Below are 27,938 nucleotides of genomic sequence, written 5' to 3' on the forward strand. Positions count from 1 at the left end.
CGCACCTGTGCAGCACACTGGCAGGTATGATTGAAGGTTGAGCTGAACTGGGATGGTCAACCTGACCACCAATGTGTGACCTCTCCAGCATGGTAGCCTCGGGGTTGTCAGTTTACTCACATGAACAGGTGAGTGTTCCAATAAACGAGAGGGAAGCTGCGTGTTCTTTTATGTTAGTCTTGCTCTTAGTAATCAGAATAACCACAACGTAATGAAATCAGCTAAAGATATCGTGAAGGCCTAGGAATAGGTTTCTGACTATTCAGGGTTGGAAGCAATTGTTGAAGCTGTATAATATTTACACCCCACTGAGTTGAGACTGAACAAAAACCCCTCAACAGATATATTCACAGTTAGCTCTTCCCTGCATAGAAAAATGAAATTAGCTGCCAAAGTAGGTGTACCAGATGAACAAAATAAAATGAGAAAGAAACAAAATGAAAGATGTTCAGAAGGGATTTCCCCAAATCTTTCAAGAGACCACAAGCAGATGGATTGGCAGGTGCACTTTCCTGTGCAAACAACTACCTTGATAACCAAATGTCACCATTCTCCCTCTAACCTGCTACCTTAGGAAGTCGTGATAGTACCCTAGGTTGTCCAGTCAAACATATGGAGAGCTGTGTCACTCTCAGTCTAGAGGATTCTCTTCTGGACCAACCGGAAATCAACACAAGTCCTAACAATCCTATCGATTCTGAGTGACTCCTTAAAGAAAAGCATTTAAAGCTCCTGTATATCCCACAGTGACATTCATTAAAAAAAAAATACATTACAATTACATTATAAGAAAAGGAGAGAGAAGGAAGAGGGGTGATTTTAAAATGCTCTCTTCAGTGTCAGAAAATATTTCAGAATGGGCGATTTTGTGTGAGAATTAATTCCTCCTGCCCAGCCTCTGGAGCTGCCAATATTCTATACGGAGGTCCGGTGTGGAAGAGAAGTCGGAATGCCGGTGGATATTTGAGGGTACAGCGTGGAAAGGGATGAGGTCACACAATGAAATGCACTACTAGATATTCATGCAAGCCTGCAAACAGGGCTCATTGGCAGCTGTCACAATTCCTCTGGACTTATGCTATGAGGAAAAGGAACAGGTTTCTGAGTTTCCCCAGGAGACCACTCGGCTGTCAGTCCAAAAATGAAAAACACCTCAGCGGGGACTCGTTGAAGAGTGTTCAGTCCAAAGAACTGCAGTGTAACATTGATTCTGTCCGTGCCATACTTACTAACTTTACTCGCAATTATGGAGAAATTATACTGCGCAGTGCTTTCTCTGTCTAGTAATTCATTAGTGGCGATGGTTCCTTCAGTTCCGTCTATTGTAAAGTAGCTGTCCCCATCACTCTTCCAATCTATGAAGTACCTGTGTATAAAAAGAGTAGATGCAAATGTGCAATGATTACACATGAATCATGATGGCAGTCAGGCTAACTTGACACAGTTCCTTATTTTTCTCCCTGTAGCTATTACCCACCTTGCAATAAAGAAGAGTGTAAATGACAGCTTCTTTATTGCAAAGTCAGTATGCTCAAGGGGAAACTGGAAATAATGAAAGATTTAGTACTCCTGCTGTTCATATTATTTTAGGGTCTTGACACCTTGAAAGCTCAGCAGAGACTAAAATTCTAAAGCTGACCATGGGTTTCCTTAACCTGCTGAATATTAAAACTTTTCCAAGCAGTAAAAGATTCTTTAATGGTGTCTGTGGGAAGAGCTGGTGGTGGGGGAAGGCAACCGGATACAGCTACAAAGAACTTAGGCCAGAACAGAGGTAGAATCTTTATTTCCACAGATAGAAAAAAAAAATCATATTATGGAACCCAAGGGGCAATTGTATAATTGACAATGTGGCAATTGTACAGACGTGTTTTCCTCAAACACATGTAAAAGAGCCACTGTCGTTTTATTACTCTATATATCAGGACAACTTTCGAAAAAAATAAACAAAACAAAACAGTGAACTTAGCTAATAATGTCTCTTTATCTCCTTTATTAGTTAACCTATTTGCTAATAACAGATGTTACCTTCTTTATGTGAAGCAGCTGGACTAAAACAATCCAAGAAAATTAATTAAAAAAAAAACAGAAACTGAATTATATCAATCTTTATGTAGCAGATATATAGAGTGAAAAAATCCTTTTCCAACACATATTTTCAATCATAGTAATAAACATTTTGACATCTTAGCACGTATCAGATACTGTTCTAAATGCTTGCATGTATTACCTTATTAAAGCCCCAGAAAAGCCTTGAAAAATAAGTATTGTTCATCTCCCTATTTAACCAATGAAAAAACTGAAGCAGAGAGATACTAAGGAATCTGCCCCCGTTCACATACTGAGAAAGTTTTAGAGCTGATATTTGAACCAGGTCATCGATGTTTTCTGTAGAATTATCATCATGTAGTCTTACCAATTTTAAATAGAACATTTTAGGTGAAAGGGCTCTGCTCATTAAAAGGCCCAATGAGCAATATATTTATCACCATTGCTCTAGCCTGGGAATCACAGCGAGGTCAGTACAAGCAGAGAACATCATCGCGGTGAACCTATCTAAATCCCCAGGCCAAATAAAGTTAGTCAAGTCATGCACTTCAAAATAGCAACGCTGAAATACCTGAATTACAAAGCTCCCCCACAAATCCCTAAAACACAGACCACGGGCACAAACAGCCAAGCCCTATTTCACGCAACCATGTTTTTGTTTGTCTCTTATTCACTATTATCTGGCATCTAATCTTAGCTCCGTCACCTCGTAAGTTTCGGTTCGTCCCTTCCCTGGATGTGATCTTCTCAGAAAGCTTACCACCCACGTCTGGAGTACTACTGAAACGTAGTTGAACATTTTCTAGTCAGCTAAGCATCTTCAGCATCTTCCCACAGCTGATCAGACCGCAAGCTTGTGGGTCTAGGACTAGGTCCTGGCATTTTCCTGATGTCCTATCTGTGTGACTGACTCACCCCTCTGCCAACCAAACAGTAACCGTGAGGCAGCAGCCACCCCTTTCAACTGTGATGTTCTGCCCAAGATAGCAATTAAGAAGTGACCATCAATGAAACTGAAAATGGAGCTACTACATTTCCGAGACATTCCAGAGAAGACGTGACCCTGTCCTAAAATGTCTAGATCATTTTCAGGAGATCTGTCCTCCCAGAGCGTAGACCCCATGTTTACTTTAGGTTTGCCACAGTCCACAGGCAATCTAAGGCTACAATGATACTTTAATTGCAATGAATGGCAACAGTATCACAAGGGACTGCCTAATCTGGCCTCACTCACCAGTGTAAATGAGCAAAACCCTGAAATATAGAATTTGAATCACCTTACCCTTATTTGGCAAGTAGATGAGACTTAAATTTTTAAAAAAGGTGTTTATGATCTATATATAATTAAAACAAATGTATAGTTCATATAAGTATGGAGCCACTGTTGCTAAGAAACCTGTTTTCACAACTGCATAGAAATCAAAAATTAAAGCATTAACCTAATCTGTGCAGACCACTTGACAGAGTACAATTTTATTACTCTTCTGTAAATGAATTTTCAGAAATGCCTCAAAAAGTTTTCTTCTCTTCATTAGGTAAGCATTCTCCTTAAAATTGTGTCTTTTAATTTGCCTAATAACTTTCTCACAGTTAATGGAAAAGCTAAATTCTCAAACACATTTTGTAAAAAGCACTTGATGGTTCCGAGTTCCTCTAAAAGTATTACATCTCATTACTTAAGCAATAAAGATGTAGAAGTAAGGATTCAGGTCAAGGTAGGAAATTTTCTTTTCTTAATGTGGTAATAATCAAAATCTCTTCCTTCTGTCTTCTCTTAGTCACTGGTTGGTGTTTTATTTATTTATTTTTTTTAAGTTTTTGTCTTGGGGAAGATAATTAAATGAAAGTAAATTCAGTTCTATTTATTTCCACATTTTATCGAGAGCCTAAGTCACATACAGCAACACTTAAGATTATAATTGCTTCATCAAGGATCACAATTACATTTTTTTCTTAGAAATCCTAACATTTCTCTTGAACTTTTTAAATAGTAGTTGCTAGTTTTCTATTAGTTCCTCTTCGTTTTTTTTTTTTTCTAATCCTCCTCCTCATTCTAACTTCCCTCTTAGTAAAATAAAGAGTTATATCATAGATAGTTGAGAGAGCTTCTCTTGCTTGTTTGACGTGAAACTAAACATTTTATAAAATTATAATATTTAATAAAGGCATAACCCTTCTGTCTTCAAATTTTCCATTTGGAAGCCGATAATATAATTAAAACACATCTTTAAAGAAAGATAAATGTATCATAATCTACAGTTTATTAAAATTATAGTTGTTATATTTTTTATTTTTCTCCAGGTTACTTAAGATTTTCTTTTTTTTTTTTTTTTTTAAGATTTTATGTATTTATTTGAGAGAGAGACAAAGAGAGCATGAGCACACAACCTGACTCGGGGTTCAATCCCAGGACCCTGAGATCATGATCTGAGCCAAAGTCAGATGCTCAAAAGACTGAGCCACCCAGGTACCCCGAGATTTTCTCATTTTCTTAAGTCCTTTTTAAATAGTCCTGTATGATCTTCTGACTTGTGTCCATTTATGTATCTGGATGCCAACTTTACCTTCCCCCAAAGTTTCATACCTAGACTTTGGTTTATTCTCCAGAGACTGTGAAGCAGCTTACTCTAATGGGAAGAAAGTAGAGTTTAGGCAAATATTGATCCAATTTGGGTTCTGCGATTACAAGCTTCAATATTAAACAGGTAGTCTCTGTGTTCTCACGTATTACAACGTAAGGACAGTACTACATGACTACATAAAGGAATAATGTGATCGTGCCTTCGCTCATGTTTCTTCCCCTGAAGCCTTACTGAATCCCTTCAGACAGCTTTATTACTTCCCTATTACAAAATTCTATCTTCGTACTTCTTTTATCTGATTTATCAACTTTAATTGGCGTTAGCAGTGTCTCTCAAAGTAATTGTATGTTGTTTTGTGGTTGACGCAGAAGGTTTCTAGAGAGTAGGAAGGATTCATCACCGAGTTTATTGTTCTATCCCTCGTATCTTGTATTTTAATGTATGAATTGTATTATTTTATAAGAACACTGATTGTTGTTGTGAATAATAGCCTGATCACATTTCAAGCATGGGTTGTTGATTTTGTGTCTTTGAATATTCAAACACACGCATTCTGAAGCCTTTCTCAGGTACCTCCAACACCACCTTGAACTGAGTCCAATGCATGTTGTTCCAGGTCAGAGCTGGGTTTACTTACTCTCTCTAGTAGATGTGGCCGAATGTCTCTGAAGAAAGGTACCTTTTTAACTAGAGTCATTTACCATTTAAGACCCAAATATAGACATTATATTTGAAAGACAGCTTTTATTTCCCGTGTTTTTCTAATAACTGAGTTTTATCTCCTCCATGCAATTTGTTTGTCCTTCAGCTCATTTACACTCTGGAAATTACTCACATTCTCCTAACTCATCAAATACTCTTCTTTTTCTTAAGATTTATTTATTTATTTGAGTGAGAGTGAGCAGGGAGAGGGGCAGAGGGAGAGAAAGTCTTAAGCAGACTCCTTGCTGAGTGGAGCCCAACACAGGGCTCTATCTCACAACCCTGAGATCATGATCTGAGCCAAAACCAAGAGTTGGACCCTTAACCGACTTTGCACCCCAGATGCCCCAATGCATCAAAAAGTCTTATAATATTTTCTAAGGAGAGGGTTTCATACCTCTGATATTTTTGAAGTAACTGATCATTAAAAAAAATCAAAGTAATATGAAATTTGAAATAAATGTGAGAAAAGACTCTTTTCTAAAAGCAATTAAAGAAATCATAGAAGGGAATGAGCTATAAAATGTGTGTAACTTATATGGGGTATCCTTCAGCATTTCAAGATAGAGCAAAGAACTGGAACCAGCAAAAGGTAAACTCAAAAAGTGTTATAAAGAATATATAAGCAACTTGGATGTTTTGTCATTTTGAGGAGTTAACAAGAAACTTAATAGGATAGCTTTCAAAATAATTCATCACCCTAACTAATATCTGGACACTTAGCCATTGAGATTTCCTTGAGTATATCACCAGAATAATATAAAATTTGTTTAAAAATGAAAACAAACTTATCATTGACTGTCAAGATCCAATCCACATAAAAATTACACTGTAAGTCTGTATTACAGATCCACTGTATTTTGTCAGTAAATCCTCAGTTATGTCTAAATATTATAAGAACTTTGTGGTTGTCTAGAAAAATAAAAGGTACCGAATCTCAAATAATAAGATTTTATTTCAATATATATCAAAAAATTATTAATAAAACAACTGTATAATTTGGTATTTGCTTTTCCAGCCTGACAAATGTCAATATTGTCATAGTTCAATTAAACATTTTTCAGATTTAGGCAGTGCCTGAGTGGCTCAGTCAGCTGAGCGTCTGCCTTCAGCTCAGGTCATGATCCTGGGGTCCTGGGATCAAGGCCTGCATGGGGCTCCCTGCTCAGGGGACAGTCTGCTTCTCCCTCTGCCCCAGCTTCTGCTCTCTCTTTCTCTCTCTCATGCATGCGTTCTTACTACATAAATAAAATCTTTAAAAAAAATAATAATTCAAACATTTTTCAGATTTAGTTAAAGTTGTTATAAGGTTTAAATCAGGGAAACATATGTAAAATGTTTAGAATACTTTCAAGTATATAATAAGGTCCATAGTTACCATATTTTAAGGAATTAAATAGTATATATTTTTACTGACTTGTTTTGACTTTCTATCAATTTTCCTTAATAAGCTACTGAAAACTATGATATTTTAATTATATTTTCAGCAATCTTAAAATTAAAAAGCAACTCAAAAATTTAGATGAGTAGCTCAATTACACTGAGGAAGGGGAGCAATTAGTTTGACTTTTAGAATCTGGCTGCTAATGGTTAAATCCTATTTTCCTTCTTACTGAAGACATAATTGGATCTTCCTGGGCCTCAGTTTCTCTCTCTGTAAAATAATGTCAGTTGTGATGTTTAAACAAATCTGACCAAAGTGCTCAGCTTAAAACCAGGAATAAATTAGTTATTATTATTATTATGACTATGTTGGGGCACCTGGGTGGTGCAGTTGGTTAAATGTCTCCTTTGGCTCAGGTCATGATCCCAGGGTCCTGGGATTGAGCCCTGCTCCGTGCGGGGCCTGCTTCTCCCTCTGCCTCTGCCCTCTCCCCCCACCCTACTCACACTGGTGCTTGAGCACTCTCTCTCTCAAATAATAAATAAATAAAATCTTTAAAAAATGATGTCACCATACGTTGATAGTTAACTGCCACCAAAGCAAATAAAAGTAAACTTGTCCATTTTGTACATGTTCTTTGCAGTAGCTCCTATTTTACTAATTGTCAATGGATCGGTCATTTGAGGAAAAACACAATGAGTTTATTCATAAAGGATCTTCTCATTCTTCATAGCAAGTTAGGTTCTCGATCAACAACCTCTCAAATGAATTATTCTTAGTCATTCCATTGGTGTAAACTTAGAGGGAATGTGTTCTTCATTTCCAGTGCAATCAAAATAAGCAGGGAATTCTAATAAAGGTGTTGCCTTCCCTTAATGTTGTCAACTACAGAATAGATCCAATAGTAAATGAGAGATTCTGATGAATGAATAATTGGAGAAGAGCATGTCTGAAGCTAATATATACTCAACCATCTCACTGGGGGGAGCTTCTGCTGAGTTTCTGGCTAATGGCAACCCAAGCAGATCAAGGAGAGATTACAAACATACAGATCCAGTCACTGATAAATTATACAACCTAAAATTAGTACTAAGAAATCTGAAAGTAAAATTCACCTAAACTCAACTTTTCTCCTTACCTTGGTTCCCACAATTCCATTCCCTTCAATTAAAATAGTTAGTAACCTTCTATTTCATCACCTTCATCCTTGACTTAAAAGAATTGTTGTATGTTTTGGAGAAAAGTCCTCTATCAGATGTGTCTTTTGCATATATATATATTAAAATTCACATTGTGAATGCTAAGGGAAAGAGATAAGGTAAGCAGTGCTCAAAAAGGATTAACTGTTTTATCTTAATGAATATTTTATATAACCTTATGGATAAAGTGTTTTCTCCCAATTGCTATCTGAATATTCAGTATTTTCTAAGAAAACAGGCCATAAATACAGAATTAGTTTGCTCTCTGCCAAGTAATAAATACTAGAATACAAAAGAGTGATTAGAGTTATACAAAACTCTACACAAGGAAGCATTTTTAGAGATCTCTTTAAGAAAAAGAAATAGTGTATTAGTTTCTTTATCAGAAACTATCTTTCATGAATTACTTTATTAATTCTAAGTGGAGACAGCCAACATTTAACAACCGCTAAGACTAAGCACCAGTAAAAGAAATAGTGTCAACCTTTAGATCATTTGAAGGATGCAGGGAAAATAACAGTATGAACAACACAAAAAATGTTAAATGAAAAAATAGAGATATTGTGTACAAATGGCAGACACGGGAAGAAAAAGCAGATGCTTTCAAAGAAACTCAGGGAAAAAGTAAAACGAAATGTGGAATTTAGACACTACAGTAGTAGCTTAATGCATTAATATCTGGGGAGTTTGCCCTATTTAACTTTTTTACTACTGTGATGTGTTTAGGACCCTCAAGAGAATTATTTGTTCAAAGTTGATTTTTGTATGACATTTACTTGCAAATGTACTGATGACATTTTGTTTCCATTAACTTCATTTATAAAAGCTAAGGAACTGAGAAACCAGTTACAAAAAAAAAAAAAAAAAAAAAAAAAAAGAAAGAAAAAAGGAAAGAAAGAAAGAAAGAGATAGAAAGGGAGAAAGAAAAGAAAGAAAAAGAAAGAAAGTAGACTCTTGACTGTATTGTGCTAAGATAGCAGAGATTAAGCCCTAAACACCCAGGTCTTCAAACTTTTAAAAAACAAAAAGACCTGTTTTACATATATTTTAAAGATTTATTTATTTATTTCAGAGAGAGAGAGAGAGCAGGAGGAGGGGCAGAGGGAGAGGGAGAGAGATTGCTTGAGTAGACTCCCTAATAGGCACACAGCCCAAAGTGAGGCTCGGATCTCAGGACCCTGAGATCATGACCGGAGCCTAAATCAAGAGCAGGTTGCTTAACTGACTAAGCCACCCAGGCACCCAAGACTAATTATATTTATATATTAGATCTGCTTATGGTCAATTTGAAAAAATACAAATGCACACATACACATGCATACACATTCTATATTTCACTATATATTAGGATAAATTTAGCAAGAGAATTTCAAAATCAAATTAAATTTTGCATGTAGAATGTGAGAGAACAAGGAAATATCCCCAACTCTCAAGTATCTTCATTTCCTGCATTTTGGAGATGGTAGTTAAAAAGTGAATACATATTTATTCAATAAGCAAAAAATGGTAAGCACCATGATAGAGTTCAATATGGTCGATGTCTTTAGTGAATATAAAAGATAAGAAAAACACAATATTGGGAGGAAGAAGTGAGTTAGAATGGACAATAAGTATACATATGGTTTTGCCACCTATGATGGCAGAAGTCTAGGATGAAGGCGATGAAGTAAAGGGTGAGAAACTAATTTATGGAGGCAATAGAATTGTGTGAACAAGGGAAAGAGAAAAGTTGAGTTTCAGTGAATCACATTTCCAGATTTCTGAATGCTGGTTCTGAGCCGAATATCACTTAATGCTCTATCTGAATTGTATATGTTTATCAATGACTTGATTTGCATATCTGCAATCTCTCCTTGATCTCTTTGGGTAGTCATTAGCCAGAAACTCAGCAGAAGCTACTGGCAATGAGATAATTGATTATCCGTAAGCTTTAGATATGATCTTCTCAAGTTACTCACCCAACAGAATCTCTCACTTAAATGGGATCTATCCCATAGTTGACAATACTAGAGAAAGGCAACACCTTTACCAGAATTCCCTGCTTCTTCTAATTGCACTAGAAAACAATAGCATACATAAAACTCAACAAAATGAAAACGAACAGCTCAATTTAAAAATTGGTCAAAGACCTCAACAAATCTTACCAAGGAAGATATACAGATGTCAAATGAGTGCATGAAAAGATGTTCCACGAAGCTGTTCAGTCAACAAATTAAGACAACTATGAGGTACCGCTACACACTTCTCAGAATGTGCAAAATTTGGAATACTGAGCACCAAACGCTGGCGAGGAGGAACAGCAACAGGCAATTTCATTCTTCGCCAATGAAAATGCAGAATGCCACTTTGGAAGACAGCTTTGTGGCTTTTCACAAATCCAGGCATACTCTTACCATATGATCCAGCAAATGCACTTCTCGGTAATGATACAAAGAAGCTGAGAATTTATTTCCACATAAGACCCTGCACCTGTGGACAAATAAACTATGGTACATCCAGACAACAGAATAGTATTTAGCATTAAAAATAAGTGACCTATGAGCGCCTGGGTGGCTCAATTGGTTAAGTGTCTGCCTTTGGATCAGGTGATGAACTCAGGGTCCTGGGACTGAGTCCCGTGTTGGGCTCCCTGCTCAGCGAGGAGTCTGTTTCTCCCTCTCCTCTGTCCCTCCCCCTGCTCATACTCTCTCTCTCTCTCTAGCTCTCACTCTCACTCTCTGTCAAATGAATAAATAAAACCTTTTAAAAAAATAAAAATACACTCTCTCGCCACTATTATTCAACATAGTACTAGAAGTCCTTGCAACAGCAATCAGACAACGAAAAGGTATAAAAGGTATCCAAATTGGCAACGAAGAAGTCAAACTGTCTCTCTTCGCAGATGACATGATACTCTATATGGAAAACCCAAAAGAATCCACTCCCAAACTATTAGAGGTTATAGAGCAATTCAGTAATGTGGCAGGATACAAAATCAATGCTCAGAAATCAGTTGCATTTCTATACACGAATAATGAGACTGAAGAAAGAGAAATTAGGGAATCCATCCCATTTACAATAGCACCAAAAACCATATGTTACCTTGGAATTAACTTAACCAGAGACGTAAAGGATCTATATTCTAGAAACTATAAATCACTCTTGAAAGACATTGAGGAAGACACAAAAAGATGGAAAAATATTCCATGCTCATGGATCGGAAGAATTAACATAGTTAAAACATCGATGCTACCCAGAGCAATCTACACTTTCAATTCTATACCGATCAAAATACCGATGACATTTTTCAAGGAACTAGAACAAATAGTCCTTAAATTTGTATGGAACCAGAAAAGGCCCCGAATCACCAAGGAACTGTTGAAAAGGAAAAACAAAGCTGGGGGCATCACAATGCCAAATTTCGAGCTGTACTACAGAGCTGTGATCACAAAGACAGCATGGTACTGGCACAGAAACAGACCCATAGACCAATGGAACAGAATAGAGAACCCAGAAATGGACCCTCGGCTTTTTGGGCAACTAATCTTTAATAAAGCAGGAAAAAAACATCCAGTGGAAAAAAAGACAGTCTCTTCAATAAATGGTGCTGGGAAAATTGGACAGCTACATGCAAAAGAATGAAACTTGACCACTCTCTCACACCATACACAAAGATAAACTCCAAATGGATGAAAGACCACAATGTGAGACAGGAATCCATCAAAATCCTAGAGGACAACATAGGCAACAACCTCTATGACATTGGCCAAAGCAACCTTTTTCATGACGCATCTCCAAAGGCAAGAGAAACAAAAGATAAAATGAACATGTGGGACTTCAGCAAGATAAAAAGCTTCTGCACAGCCAAGGAAACAATCAAAAAAACTAAGAGGCAGCCCACAGAATGGGAGAATATATTTGCAAATGATGCTACAGTTAAAAGACTGGTATCCAAGATCTACAAAGAACTTCTCAAACTCAATATGCGAGAAACAAATAAACAAATCAAAAAATGGGCAGAAGATATGAACAGACACTTTTCCTATGATGACATACAAATGGCTAACAGACACATGAAAAAATGTTCAAAATCATTAGCCATCAGGGAAATTCAAATCAAAACCACATTAAGATACCACCTTACGCCAGTTAGAATGGCAAAAATAACAAGGCAGGAAACAGCAATTGCTGGAGAGGATGTGGTGAAAGGGGATCCCTCCTACATTGTTGGTGGGAATGCAGTTGGTGCAGCCACTCTGGAAAGCAGTGTGGAGGTCCCTTAAAAAGTTAAAAATTGAGCTACCCTATGACCCAGCCATTGCACTACTGGGTATTTACCCCAAAGATACAGACATAGTGAAGAGAAGGGCCATATGCACCCCAATGTTCATAGCAGCACTGTCCACAATAGCTAAATCGTGGAAGGAACCGAGATGCCCTTCAACAGATGACTGGATTAAGAAGCTGTGGTCCACATATACAATGGAATATTACTCAGCTATCAGAAAGAATGAGTTCTCAACATTTGCTGCAACATGGACGGCACTGGAGGAGATAATGCTAAGTGAAATAAGTCAAGCAGAGAAAGACAATTATCATATGATTTCTCTCATCTATGGAACATAAGAACTAGGAAGATCGGTAGGGGAAGAAAGGGATAAAGAAAGGGGGGGTAATCAGAAGGGGGAATGAAGCATGAGAGACTATGGACTCTGAGAAACAAAATGAGGGCTTCAGAGGGGAGGGAGGTGGGGGAATGGGATAGACTGGTGATGGGTAGTAAGGAGGGCACATATTGCATGGTGCACTGGGTGTTATATGCAACCAATGAATCATCGAACTTTGCATCAGAAACCGGGGATGTACTGTATGGTGACTAACATAATATAATAAAAAAAATAAAAAAATAAAAAATAATATAAAAAACAAAAAAGAAGTGACCTCATAAGCCATGGAAAGATATGTATGTAATTTATGTATGTATAAGTTATTTATGTATGTTACTAAGAGAAAGATGTTAATCTGAAACGTTTACATACTGTATGACTCCAACTACGTGACATTCCGGAGAAGTCAAACTATAGAGGCAATAAATAGATCAATGGCTTCCAGGGCTTGGCAGGGGTGGGGGTGGCAGAAAGACAACGAGTCGGAGCACAGAGGACTTTTAGTGTGGTGAAAATACTCTGGCAATGTTATAATTATGGATACAGGTCATTACACATTTGTTCAAATCCCCAGAATGTACAGACCAAGAGTGAATCTTAAGGCAAACTATGGACTCTGAGTGACTATGATGAGTAGGTTCAATTGTAACAAATGTATCATTCTGGTGGGGGTGTTGGTAGCGGGGGAGGCTATGCATGTGTGGTGGTGGGGGATCCTGTACTTTCTCTCAATTTTGCTGTAAACTTAAACTGCTCTAGAAATATTAAAAAACATTGAAATAAAATATTTTATACCAATACCTCATTTAATCCTCACAAAAATCTGCTAAATAAGTGAAAAATAGAGAATGAAAATGTTAAGTGAAAAAAAGAGATATTGTGTACAAATAAGGTAGATATGGGGAGAAAAAGTAGATAAAACTTGGTATTACGGAATATTTCAAAGAAACTTAGGGACAAAGAAAAAGGGAATGTGGAATTTAGACACTGAAATAAAGGCTGACTGTGTTCATGTCTGGGAGTGGGCAATTTTTTGAATTTTGAATTTTTACTATTAACATTTAAAATGAATTATATATGTTGCTATAGGATGACACTTGATAAGCCAGGCCTCTCTTTCCTCTCACTCCCTAAGGGTGTTTTATAGTTGAGCTCAAATTTCTGCCCAGATAATAAAATTTTTGATATATGGGAAAGGGCTCTCAAATGAAAATCAGCTACACTGATAATCTCTTAATCCATGATGAAAAAAATCAATTCCAATTGATTACAGAAATTTTTCTAAAAGCGTGGTGAACAGACCAGATTTGAGATTTAAGACGAGTTTAGGCAGGACACAGAGAAATGCTTCTATTTTAATAACGAGTTATTAATTATTTTAAATATCACATTCTACTTATGGAAACTCATAATGATTTTCATTTATTAATCAATTTTAAGTGGTGGGTTTTGGTTAGAAATATCATTACACACAAGAAGGTAACATGAAAAAGGAACTATTCAGTTGTTCTATTAAATTCTGCAATTTTGAACATATACGTGGAAGTTTACATGCACAAAATTTTACATCATGTCATCAGTCTCTTATCATCCAATACTTCTTACAGAGATTGAGTTTATAACTGAATTGTTCACTTTCTCATTTTATACACAAAATTAATTCGATTAAATTGTCTTTTAAAATTCATAGGGTAACGAAGAGTTTTCTATCTTTGGAACAAAAGTAAAGTTCCACACACTGAGCAAAATTATCCACTGAAATCTCTTTAATGCGAATCACTCATACTCAAACCAAATATTAATTCTCAATGTAACTGAATAGTGATCACACAGGTTAAAATTCTTTTTTAAAGATTTTATTTACTTATTTTTGAGAGAGAGAGACAGCAGAGGGAGAGGGAGAGAAGCAGACTCCGAAATGAGTATGGAGCCCGATGTGGGGCTCAATCTCACGAGCCTGAGATCATGACCTGAGCCAAAATCAAGAGTCAGCCGCTTGGGACGCCTGGGTGGCTCAGTGGGTTAAGCGTCTGCCTTCAGCTCGGGTCATGATCCCCGGCTCCTGGGATGGAGTCCTGCGTTGGGCTCCTTGCTCAGCGGGGAGCCTGCTTCTCCTTCTGCCTGCAGCTCCCCCTGCTCCTGCTCTCTCTCTGACAAATAAATACATAAAAATTTTTTTTTAAAGTCAGATGCTTAACCGACACAGGCACCCCACATATTTTAAATTTCATTTCTAAATTTAAGAGACTACAGTTGTGAGGGGCGCCTGGGTGGCGCAGTCATTGAGCGTCTGCCTTCGGCTCAGGGCATGATTCCAGCATTCTGGGATCGAACCCCACATCAGGCTCCTCCGCTATGAGCCTGCTTCTTCCTCTCCCACTCCCCCTGCTTGTGTTCCCTCTCTCGCTGGCTGTCTCTCTCTCTCTGTCAAATAAATAAATAAAATCTTAAAAAAAAAAAAAGACTACAGTTGTGAAAATCCCCCAACTCACTGGTAGTGCACACACTGATTCACTCATTTGATGCACTAGGAATCACTTCCATGACTGATATAATCAGAGCCAAAGGACATAGAGCATTAGAAGATTAGAAGCAAGAAATCAGTGTATCCAATGGCAAAGGCTAGAAGAGTAAAGGGAACAATAACTAGAAATTAAGCTTGGGGCAGGGGGACCAGACATGGTATACACTTGACCCTTGAACAACCTGGGTTGGAACTGCACGGGTCTGCTAACACAGGGGTCTTCCTCAATACAGTTCAGTATTCTAAATGTATTTTATCTTCCTTACGATTCTTTTAATAACATTTTTATTTCTCTGGCTTACTTTATTCTAAGAATACAGCATATAATACATATATCATACAAAATACGTGTTCATTTGCTGTTTATGTTATCCCATTAGGCTTCTGGTCAAAAGTAAGCTCTTAGTAGTTAAGGTTTGGGGGAGTCAAGGTATATGCGGATTTTCGACTCTGCAGATGGTCAGTGCACTTGAACCCAAAATTGTTCAAAGGTCAACCGCACGCATTTGGAGTTATTACTCCTAACCTTTCTTCAAAGTTGCTTCAGTCCCTGCTTAATGCCACCGCACTCTGGTTCTTTGCTGTGCTCAGTGATAATACAATAATAACATTAATAAAATACCTACTGGCACATGCAATAACACAGCCCTAAATTAATACCTCGCACAGCAACTCTGTGAAAAGACAGTTGAGCAAAGGAAAACAAAACAAACAGAGCGTACCCAAATACGTCAAGTAATTTCACATTTTGATGCTTATTTTTCACAACATATTTTTACTATCATTCTTAAGTCAGCCAACATGTTTTCAGACCCAAAAAAAAAGATGATTCATACCCCATGTTTCCTCAACTGACATGATTCAAGCTTATCGTTTACTCCAAGGACATGGAAGTAAGACAGCTTTCATGCTGATTCAAAAGCAGCTCTGTCTTTTGACAACCCCTCCCGGGATCAATTAGATCCATCTGTGTCTACAGCTTTAGTGAGTCAGGCTGCTCCCCATTAGAAGTAAGACTAGGGATGTTACTTTATCCCACATAAAGTAGGTCTTGTCAGACAGTAGCTCCTGTGACAGTAACATGCCCCCCTCCCAAAAGAAACCAGTCCTGTAGTTCAAGAGTATCTCACAAATGTAGCCTTCCTTTACCCCTCACACCAGGCTCTTAACTCCAAACATGTTGTTACATTTGGAAGTCTGTAAGCCTCACCTTACCTTTCCCAGGTGATAGTTTTACTAATAAACTCTCTGATTTTTTTTTTAAGTATTGCATTAAAATCGTATTTTATTAATATTTTGACTCTATCACGCTTTTTTCAGTCTTCAAAGATAGAACATACAGTAAATTAAACAACGTAGAATGTTCTCTAGGTACTGTGTTTCACCGTGTTCCAAAATTCTCATTTATTGAACCATAGAGAGTTTCGATCCATATTTATTTACCTTTTCATTACTTTCTTTATAGCCTTCCGTATTTCTTCTGTAACTGTTTATATTCTTGAAGTTACCTGTAAATCTACTCACCAGGCATTTCCCACTTTCACAGTTATCAACAGCACACTCAGGGTCTCAAGTAGAGGACTGATGAGTGATAACGGATTAATATGTAACAGCTACTAATGGGGCTGGTTCTTGAGAATGCCCCTACAACACTGGTAATAAATAAGGGTTTTTGGAGCTCAACTGAGAGTGAATCATGTTGTAATACGGACACGTAGAACAACAATTTGAATCCAATGAGTACATTAGTCAGTATCCCACCTGACATGTAGGGGCACTCAGTCATTGCCTTTTCTCTCCTCTTTCCCAAGACAAATGTTCTTTTTTAGCGTTCTCTCTTGACCACTGACATGTTTCAAAAAAGGGGATACTCAGATCACTTTGGGAGATAGATTCAGGTGACCACAAAGAGCAGAGCATACATGCTCTCAGGCCCTTCCCTGAGATTTTTCCTATATGCTATGAATGCTTTGAGGTAACCAATGAATGATTTATGCATTTTTTATTACTGCCCCATGGCATGAAATCTTATGAGGTATGTGTCTATATATTTTCCCGATGTCAGGAGTGTTTTTGTATTAAAAGCCTACCTTTCTTTGGTCTGATTTTCTAAGCGAAGATTCAGCCCATTAGAGGTGGAAGATTAGAACACATCACATATTTCTCTCTGTCTCTCCACTCTCTCTCTCTCTTTTGGTTTCCCAGTACTTGTATACATGTGGGATGTGGACAGTTAGCAGGGAATTTAAATGTACAGAAGAAACATAGTTGAATCAATAGCAAGTCTCAAAATATGTTGCAGGATCTGGGGCACTTGGGTGGCCCAGTCAGTTAAGCCCCTGACTCTTGAGCTCAGTTGGTGATCTCAGGGTCCTGAGATCGAGACCCACATCGGGCTCCACACTCAGCATGGTGTATATTTGTCCCTCTCTCTATGTTCCTCCCGCCAATCCCTCCCTCCCTCTCTCTCTTAAATAAATAAATAAAATCTTTTTAAAAATACGTTGCAGGATCAATGTATAAGTGAGAGAAAGGGAAATCTATGTTTCAGTAGTAGTGCAAATGGAATGTATGGGTTTGGGGTGGGAGGAGAGAAAGAGATGATTTTTTCTACTCTTATCCATGGCTTTGTTTTCTACTCTTATCCAAGCCTTATATCCTTATATCAACAGGAGCTCTTTGTAAAGCCTGGGCTTTGAGCAATTCCATAATTCCTCTTACCCCAGGACTGGCTCTCACTGCTTTCATCAGCAGACACAATTGTCAGTGAAAAAAATGAACTGCAAATTGCAAATGGTAAAACCATCTAACTTTTGGTGAGAGACAGAGATTTTAGAGTAATTGAAAAATGTATTACATTCTGCTCTATTTTAGGCGCTGTGAAAGTATCTTAATGTCATTAACCATGGGAAATCCTCTGAGATTATATTATGAAACGCCTTTTATAGGTAAAAAATTGAGATTGGTTAGCTTAAGTGCCAGGTCCACATCACACCACTGTCAAACCCAGTTGCAGGGACTGATTGTTCAAATCCTATGGCTTTTCACCTAATAGTTATCATAGCAAAAGGCATCGCATTTTCAAGTCTCCTATCACCAAAGGAAATCATTCATCCAGGTTTCGACAGAGCATTCCCCCCCCCCCTTTTTCTGACACACAGAAAATAAAAATGTTTCCTTTTCTTACCTAACAGCACTACTGCCCACGTCGAGGTCTTGCGCAGTGACAGCGCCGATGATGGTCCCGACTGGAGTGTCTTCATAAACCTCCATGGTGTAGAGCGGCTTACTGAACACCGGGGGCTCCTCCACGTCCAACACGCTGATCTTCACTGTGGCCGTGTCTTTAAAAGGGCCGGCGGAGTGAAATCTGTGGTCAAGGTGCACGTTGGAAGCTTCGACTTTAAAAGTGTATGCCTTCTTGGTTTCAAAATCTAATGGCTGTAATGAGGACAAATCAAAAATGAAGAGGTACGTTCATACAGAACGTGGCGAAGACGACTCACATGGTTTGGAGGATTTGCAAGTTAATACCAAGTCTGTATTGGTTTCAAAATTTTTAATTAGTGGGTAAGGAAACATTTTCAGAATGACCCACTGTAGAGTATTCTAGGTAACTTGTAAAGATAATCAGTTGCATATATTAAAATGTTACGTATGTGCACATATATGCTTTAGTAGGGCTTCATTATATAGTAGTTAAAATTGCCGAGAAACTTTAAGAGAAGCATTTTCTAATCTTATACAATACTGACATCTAGTGGAAGCAAGCTGTAATTAAAACACAATAAAACTGAAAATGGACAATTAAGCTTCTGTACATTCCAGTTAAAAATTTCGTATAACAAAATAAATTTTTTTCTTGGACCACTCCTCTTATTTTGGCAATGATATCATTTTCTATTAAAAATGTTTGAATATTTACTTCTTTTCACTAAAAAACACTATGTCAGAATTTAAAACATACATAGTTCTAATTGTACAAAGCATTTCCGTCTCCGGAGTTCTCAGCATTATCTATATAATTAGTAGGCACTGCAATGCATCGTCAGGATATTTTACCAATATTTTACCTTGAAGATATGTGATCAAATTAAAGAAAATTGTGAAACATAGTATTTGGAAGTCATTTGTCCATGAAGTCACTGATTCTCTATTTTAACTTTACTACTACTTCTTTTCACTTCTATGCTGAAATTAGTTTTATGTTCCCAATAACTGAAAATATTATATTCTGGAAATATGGTGTTGCTGTGTTGTTTTATGTAAACTTTAAGGTCAATGGCTTTGACTACTAATCACCTATGAAAACTAAGACAACATGAAATTAACATTAACATAGAGATTTTTAGGGACCTTTAAAAGTTTCTGTTTTCTAAATTAATTCCCTCTGGTATGACTCCAATGACTTGCTAATTGCTGTGTCAACACATCTGTTTTTTGCTTCAGCACACCTGGGGGAAATAAAGGAGGTATATTTCTCTCTTAAGGACAAGATTTTCATTTTATGCATTTTCTCCAAGGATGAAAAAAGAAATTAAAAAATCACTGTGAAATCCTCAAAAACTCACTATTCCACGGAGTTTATTAGAGCAAACAGTAACACCTCCTGGACGTGGCATTTAAGTTTTTTTCACAATAATTTTCGTTCAGGGGAATCCATATTTATTTTCCCTGTAATTATTCTCTTATTTTATCTAATTCACCCAATTTTTATCCATGCTTTTATCTGCTTTGCCCTCAATGTTGTCCGTTGCTTTCCATATTTTTAGTTACTTGCTTCATGCCTATTTACCTATTATATCAACATAATATTGATTTTCTTCCATTTCCATTTCTTTCTTGCTAGGAATTTCAATTTATCTTTAAGCCAGTAACAGTAAAGAATGTCATGTATAATATGCCCTGTTTGATATTACAGCTATTAGTTATATGAATAGAAATACAACATCAAGAATTTTTGTAAAGTCTAAATGCTCCATGAATGTTGAATACTATAATTTTCCTCCATAGTGACCTCTATCATTTCTTTTTCTTTTTCTTTTTCTTTTTTTTTTTTGTGACCCTTATTTTCTAAAGGAAGACTATTTTGATTTTAAACACCTTGGGTCCTTTTGCCTAGAAAGGTAGTGAGCTGTCCTGGTTTATACTTACTCCTTTTTGTGGGCCTAGAGTTAACTTCTTAGAATATAGCAGCTAATACCAATTGCTTCCCTTTTCCCTCTCTAGTGTCTCCTAGATATTAAAATGTTCCTGATTATTTGCACAATTAGGAGAATTCTTTCTAGACAAGATCTACATTTTATTTACCTACTTGATTATAACATGCCATACCCACCTGATGGACTGACTCCCACTTCAAAGTCCATTTCAAGCCCAGAAATGGAAGGATTCTGAAAACTTTCCCATACTTTTTCTTTGTCCTGATGTCAGGATATCAGACATAGTCTATGCCTTTTAAGAACTTCTGATCTGGCATAGCAGGCAAATATTTGGTGGTCAAGGAGTGGGATGAAATTTTTTGTACATATGGATAATTTTGAGACTGGAAACTTTATATTGTGCAGTGATAAGGAAATGGAGAAAATTCTAAGAGAAATGTCACAATAATATTCTAGATGGTCTTACTTCTTCATGACCCTGACCCCTGGGTAATGCCGTTTTATAAAATTGAATAGCTCAGAAACAGCCAGGAGAATCAATACTGACCTCTCTGTAGTTGATTTTATCCAAACCATCTGGCTGACTACCCTCTACCTTTGGGGGTTGGGGCTGGTGGTGCTAAAGAAGGAAATTCATCTAACTTTACAACCAACAAAAACTCTAATATTTGAAATAGGTATAGAACAAAGAGGATTATTTTTTATTCTTAGAAATTTAATCATATTCTATGACAGAATTCCATTATTATGAAGTTGAGCTAATTTAGCTCTTGCACAATAAATAGAAAACTTTATGGCATTGCTTGGGGCCCATTTGATTTTATGAACCTTTCTAGAAAAGTACGAAAATGATTGATTAAAAAGAATTTAATTGAGTAACTCCCTGCTCCTAAGGGTGTTTCAAGAAAGCAAAGTTAGTAAGACCAGAATTTGCAGGAACAATTGACACTGTAGGGAGCTGTATGGGAAGAAATCTAACTATGGAGAAGCAGAATATAAGATATTTAATTATTCTTCAGAGTATCAAGGAGGGATTGGGCAAAGATGACCTTTGTGCATCTCTATTTTTAGACACTTTCTTAGCTCTTACTCTGCTGAAGTCCAGGTTGTGGAAAAGTACATAAAATATTAATTGCTAAATGATTTTTTTATTTCAAAGAGGAACAAGCAATTTTGGCAAAAAAAATGCAAAACAATAGCTCCCTAGGATTCTTTGGGCCTCAACATGGGTCTAGATAATGCTGAGTGGAAATATAGATGTAGATTTATTTTGAGGAATTTGAAAAACAGCAGCTTTGGTAGAATTCCAAGATGTCCCCAAGATTTCTGTCCCATGACCTGCCCTCTTATAGAATTCCCTTCTCTTGACTGTGTGAGCCACCTGTGGATTGCATCGGATACCACCTGAGGAATTCAAGTTTTAGGGAAAAATAAATGATGCAACTATAACGAAGGGCCTTCACCACGTGATGTTGAGTTAACTAACTTTAGTTGAGGGGTCGGACCTAATCATGTGAGCTGTTCAAAGAAAGTAAGTGCAGATGAATTCCCCCAGCCTTGAAGAAGTAAACTTGTGAGGGTAGGAGCCATGAGGCAAGTGCCTGAGGGGCGTCTACAAGAGCTGAGACTGAACCACGGCCAATAACTAGCAAGAAATGCAGACCTTTGTCATAAAGCCACAAAGAAATGAACTTTGCCAATGGCCGGTAAGCTTGGAAAACATCTCTAAGCTTCAAATCAGGTTGTACTCCAGCTTACATCTTGAAGTCAGCCCAAGAGACCCTGAGATTTCATCAGCGGACACTGCTACGGCATTCTCTACCCCTGATAGCTGTATTTTCATCACTCTTTACTTTTTACTCCACTATATTGCTTCTATTTTTTATGATGAACATGTAACTGTATTATTTTGCCAACAGTACAGTTGTCACTCAATGGAATGTGGTATCCTTTAGTGATAAGACTCTACTTTCTCAATCGTATAGTAGTTCTTACTGGTCAACGGAAGGGGAAATTTTCAATCAATGCAAATGAGTGATTGCTGTACCTTTATCCAAATAGGGTAGATGCTTTTCAGACAAGCAGAAAATGGATTTACATCAGGTTGAGCCATGATGAAAAGACAAGAGGGATAAGATCTTATAAAGTAAGCTCCTTATGCCAGGGTGCTCTACAAAGATAAGACTTTCAGATCAAGCATCATTTTAAAGGAAAATTAAGTTTCCCCAAACTTAGTTTGATGATCAACATGGTAATCAATTTATTTCTTTGTTGCTAGCACTTTCGGTTCCATAAGAAATTATTCTAAAACTCTACCACTAACTCAGGTTACATAGTAAATCATCCATAGATGATATCTGCACCTAATTCTTTGATTTATTCAAATCAGCTTAAATCCGCATCCACTGAATCGAATGTCTGGAGTTGAGAATATGGTGGTTAACAAGTGCAAGTAAGTCCATTTTACTATGAACCTTATATTGTAGGGAGGGAGAGCCACGACAAAAAATAATTAAGTACATAATTTTCAGATAGTGTTAAGATTTATGAGGAAAATGGGATAATGGACAGAAGGGAACATTACATAGAGCAAATAGGAAGTGCATTCTGAGGATGTAATGCTAGGAACTGAGACGAGAAGAACCCAGGTGTGGGGAAGTCAGAAGGAAATGAGCCTGATGGAAGGTAAGCAAGGGCAAAATGCCAGACGCATTTTATTCCGCCTTTTAATAAATATTTCTAGAATGTTCCACCATGTTCCAGACATCATTATCGATGCTAGAACGGAACCAAACAGACAAAATCACCATCTGCATAGATTTTGCTGTCTTCTAGGAATTGATGGACAACAGTAAGAGAAATAAGTGAAACATGTAGCATGTTGGGTGGCAATAAATATTATGGAAAAATGTAAAACTTGGGAGACAGATGTGTGTTTTGTGTGTTGGGGGTAGATGGGAAAGTTTGCATGTATCCTATCGCCACTGAGGAAGGAATTCAACTCAGCAACTTACTAAAAAGTAGTGAAGTAATTATTTGAGGGATAAAAGTCATTACATCATTAGGTGAGAATGCCCCAACAACTAAGGGAAAAAAATAAAATGTGGCCCTTTTTAAAACCTGAATTTTAGTTTTTGACAAATTTCAACAGCATCTCAGTTTTATAATTAAAAATTTAAAAAAAAACACAGAATGAAATGACCAGACAGAAAAGTATTTTCAAAATTAAATTATTAAAGTGAAGAAACATACATTTCAAAAAACTTACCTCTAAGTAAATTTGTCACAGAACTGTTCATTAGAAATGCATTTAATTTTTCCGTGCATAAGTTACACGCCGGGTTTTTGTGGCACTCCAAAATTTTTATCACTTTAATGAATTAACTTAAGAATCATGGGCATTATTATTTCTATGCCCCTATTTTAGTGACAATACTTTTTGGAACAAATTCAGTAACTAATTCAGCAACAATTCAGTAAGACAAACAAAACAAAAAAGAATATTCAAAGAAATTCTGGTGCTTCTAGTTGAGAATTTTGGGTAAGATTTTGCCTAAAAATGAAAGAAGATTACATTAACTTAAGTAAAATACATGTTTTATATGCACACACAATATAAATCATGATTATCTAGGGAGGCCAATTATCTCTTAAGCTTCCTCAAATAACCAATGTCACATTTTACTTCTAACATATATTGTTTGTAACAATAGTGATAAGTTAATATGTTTTTCAAACAAGTACTATAATTTACTGCAAGCTGTGTGATTTTGAAAGTTATCTTTCTTCTCTGAGTTTATTTCTCATTTGCATATAATTTATGAAATATGTTAAACTTTACCTAGTATTGAGAACAAAAAAAAATAATGCATCATAAATTAAACTGGTAAACCAACATAAGATATGTGTCCCTTGGTCAACAAAAAACATAAACACCCTGTGTATTTCAAGCATTTTCTTTATCATGACAACACAAATACAGATATGATAAAGTGTCTTTAGGCAGCTCAAATATAGTAGAAATAATCAGATGTGTTTAAACTATGAACGCCATAAGTATCTTAGGTGTTTTCACAGAAATGGTGACATTTGGGAAGGAAGTAAGAAGTGATGAGCTTCCTGAGGGACTCATGTAAGTCTTTGGAGTGAGGTATGTGGGAAAATTGGAAAAAAAAAAAAGGAAGGAATCAATTAAGATACTCATGTGGGGTAGTGTCTTCTATGCAAAAGGAAGAATAGCATATTTGGTAGAAATTGCATTGAATTTGATACAGATGGAATGTTGCACGTGTGTGTGCAGGAGATGATAATAGAAAATACACTATTTGCTCTGTATCTTACGATTGATGGAAACAAACAAACAAAAAAAAAAGGATTTAAGCATGAGAGTAAGATGAATGGGGGACAGACTAAGCTAAATGAAGACAAGGTATTATCCTCCAAGAATAGCCAGCCAGTGGTAGGAGGAATAACCAAGAAGATGCAAGTCAACCCAGTAGGAGGAAAAGGAGGGAAATTTTAACCCACGTTCAGGAGAAATCAGTGGCCAGGCTTCATGTCCTATTTGGCAAGGGGAGGCTGATGGCAACAGAAGCAGCATAAGAAAAAGCCTAGGTCTGGGGGTTAAGAAGCTTGGAGAGAAGGTGGAGCCTTATCTAGCAAGGAGAAGATGGGAAGAGGAGCGCTTTTGTTGGGAGAAGAGAAGGAATCTGACATTGGTCATTCTCAGTTTGAACTGACTGTATAGAATACACGGCTTTAAATGCCTGCAAGGGAGCAAAACAACCTACTTTGGTAATTTCAGTTTGGGAGCTAGTTTAGAGTTTCTGAGACTGATTAGCGAAGTTAGGTTAAGATGTTTAAAAGAGGTGATGACAAATATTTACAAAAACTGGGACATAATATTTACAGAAACAAAGTACACCATGTATTTTCCTTTAAGCTTATGCATGCACGCAGACTAGCTAAAAATAGGAGTGTTTTAAACTTAATAAATTAAGGTGTATGTTTGGCTACATAAAATACGTTACTGAAATTTTTTCCATTTTTTCCCCCTTAGAGTTATTCAAAAATTAACCACATGATGGTGCTCTCCTACCAAATCATTTGGTGTGAATGCCTTTCCTGGCCACTTGGCAAAAAGAAAAGGAGTTTTACTAACAGGGCATAAGGAACATGTGAATGGTTCCATGGAACCCACTGAGAGCTTAGTCTGTTTACTAGAAAATCCTGGTGAAGAATAAAGCACCTTTCTTCCTTCCTTTCTTTCTTTCTTTCTTTCTTTCTTTCTTTCTTTCTTTCTTTCTTTCTTTCTCCTTTCCTTCCTTCCTTCCTTCCTTCCTTCCTTCCTTCCTTCCTTCCTTCCTTTCTTTCTTCTTTCTTTCTTTCTTTCTTTCTTTCTTTCTTTCTTTCTTTCTTTCTTTCTTTCGAATTCTGCTTCGGATTCAGTGTGATCACAGTTACGTTTATTTGGGATGAAATAATATTTCCACATAGCATCGAATAGTAAGAATTCTTTTTTAAAATCAAAGTTTTACTTATTTAAAAATAAAGAATCATCACTTCATCATTCTTTACTTTAAACTTACGCTATGTTTATTTACTAGTTAGCAATAGATATTTTTGTAGAAATGGAAGAGAACTGTTTGAGAAATTATGCAAGTTAATAAAATTGTCCTTTTAAACAACTTAAATATTCACCCCACTATTTTAATTGCTTTAATTTCTTCAGAGTGACAAGAAAAATTCAGTGCTTCTATAAATGTATTTCTATTTTCAGTCCTCGAATGTTTTTAACTCGTAATTTTATGTTTATATCTGGTAAGGATGTAAGTATATAATAAATACATATTTATTCTCAGTTATCCAGTAGGAAAAAAAAAAACGACTGAGTAAAATATATTTCAATTACCTTTTCAGTTAAGACTAAAATTGCTGAGGGGTACCTGGGAGCTTCCATCGGCTAAGTGCCCACCTCTTGATTTCGGCTCAGGTCACGATCTCAGAATGGTGAGATCAAGCTCTGCATTGGGCTCCACACTGGGCATGGAGCCTGCTTAACATTCTCTTTCTCCCTCTTCCCCCTCCCCCTGCCCTCTCATGCTCTCTCTCTTTCTCTCTCTAAAATAGATAAATAATTAAAATAGAATTGCTGAATTTAAGATGTCTTATGCTCTCATTTTATTTCTTTATTTGGGAGGGAGAGAGAGAGAAAGAACAAAAGCAGTGGGGGAAGGGCAGAGGGAGAGAGAGAAAATCTTAAGCAGGCTCCATGACCACCTCAGAGCCCATCTCCGGGCTCCATCTCACGACCCTGAGATCATGACCTGAGCTGAAATTAGGAGTTGGAGGCTTAACTGACTGAGCCTCCCAGGTACCCCCTTGTACTCACATTTTAAATGGAGCCCATCTCCTAATTTTTAGATGGGATGAAAAATTGAAAAAGTGATTACTCTGATGTTGTCAGTGTTTTTAATGCTGAAACACTTAAGAATATATAGGGCACTTTCTATTTGCTTAAATTTTGCTGGATGCAATAGGACATAAGTGTAGAGTGAGAGTAGTTTTTTGTGTTTTGTTTTATTTTTTACCAATAGCTTGTGCCTTGAGAAGATTTATAAAGTTTCATAATGCTACTCTGAATTCAAAGTGACATAGGGAAATAACATTCTGTCACAGTGCTCATAAACTGAATCCAAGCTGATGGTAAAAAATGAATTAATAAAAATGCTTTTTTTTTTCATTCTTTCAGCTCCTATAAACCCGAGCATCATTCTTACCTGCTTTGACCCTCCTCAGAAAGAGAGAGGGGAAATAGTAAAGGGAGGGCAAATAAAGATTTTAGAGAGAAAACAATCATAAGAATACGGGCTTCAGAGAACTTTAAGTATTTTAATTGATTATGAAGTGAATTAAGAAAAGAAAAACTCTGAAAACAGAGTATCATATGCTAATGTTAGCCAAACAATGAAAATAACTGACATTTAACAATCAGCTACATATCCGAAGGCAGAGTACATATTTTTGGACTTTGTGAGTGCATTAACAGCATAATTCCTCTACGGATTTGGTTTTACACGAAAACTCCTTTTTGCCATTTTATGCTGAGATATTGACGGGAAAGTTTCAGAACACTAATTTAAAGATCATCCTATAACTGAAACACTGCTGTTGATGATTACATACTTTCTTTACTATTACACCTCCAATTCTTCTAGAACTCCTAAAGCTAAGTGCAAGGTAGACTTCCTGAGAACTTACAGAATATATGCAGAAATAATTCTATAATACAGTCTTCACCACCCCCTTACCCTGAGGTGGGGGGGACCCTAAAGAATTGCAGTTGTTTATATTAATTTTGAGTTTTTCATGGGCGTTATGCAACAGAATTTTTCTAATTATTTTTTTTATGAAATCATACCTCCATGTTTAATCAAGTCATATATCTACACATATTTGTATCTACACAATGGAATATTTACAGCAGATAGGTAGGTAGGTAAGGAGGTAGATAGGTGATAGGTAATTTTAAAATTTTGTTATAGGTGTTCTCCTGGGGCATTTTCCTTTTTTTTTTTTTTTTTTTTTTTTTAAGATTTAATAGATGTACTCGGCAAGTGGCAATTTTCTTTCCCAACAGAACTGCAGGCTAACAGATAAGGATTGCTTCTGGTGGTTCCTCACTGAGAGA

At 36.7% G+C, this 27,938-nt stretch overlaps 1 protein-coding gene across 2 annotated transcripts in view; it reads right to left on the reverse strand.

Annotated features, from left to right (window-relative positions):
- The window catches only part of CDH12 (cadherin 12), a 258,791-nt gene that overhangs the window by 24,690 nt on the left and 206,163 nt on the right, over positions 1-27,938 (reverse strand). For both annotated transcript variants that reach the window (XM_026506726.3, XM_026506725.3), the window contains 2 exons: positions 18,274-18,527; positions 1,230-1,366 (listed from right to left, as the gene is read on the reverse strand). In XM_026506726.3, the coding sequence (XP_026362511.2) occupies positions 1,230-1,366; positions 18,274-18,527 (391 nt within the window). The remainder of the gene's footprint in view (positions 1-1,229; positions 1,367-18,273; positions 18,528-27,938) is intronic.

This window comes from Ursus arctos, unplaced genomic scaffold, assembly GCF_023065955.2.
Source record: "Ursus arctos isolate Adak ecotype North America unplaced genomic scaffold, UrsArc2.0 scaffold_15, whole genome shotgun sequence".
NCBI lineage: Eukaryota > Metazoa > Chordata > Mammalia > Carnivora > Ursidae > Ursus > Ursus arctos.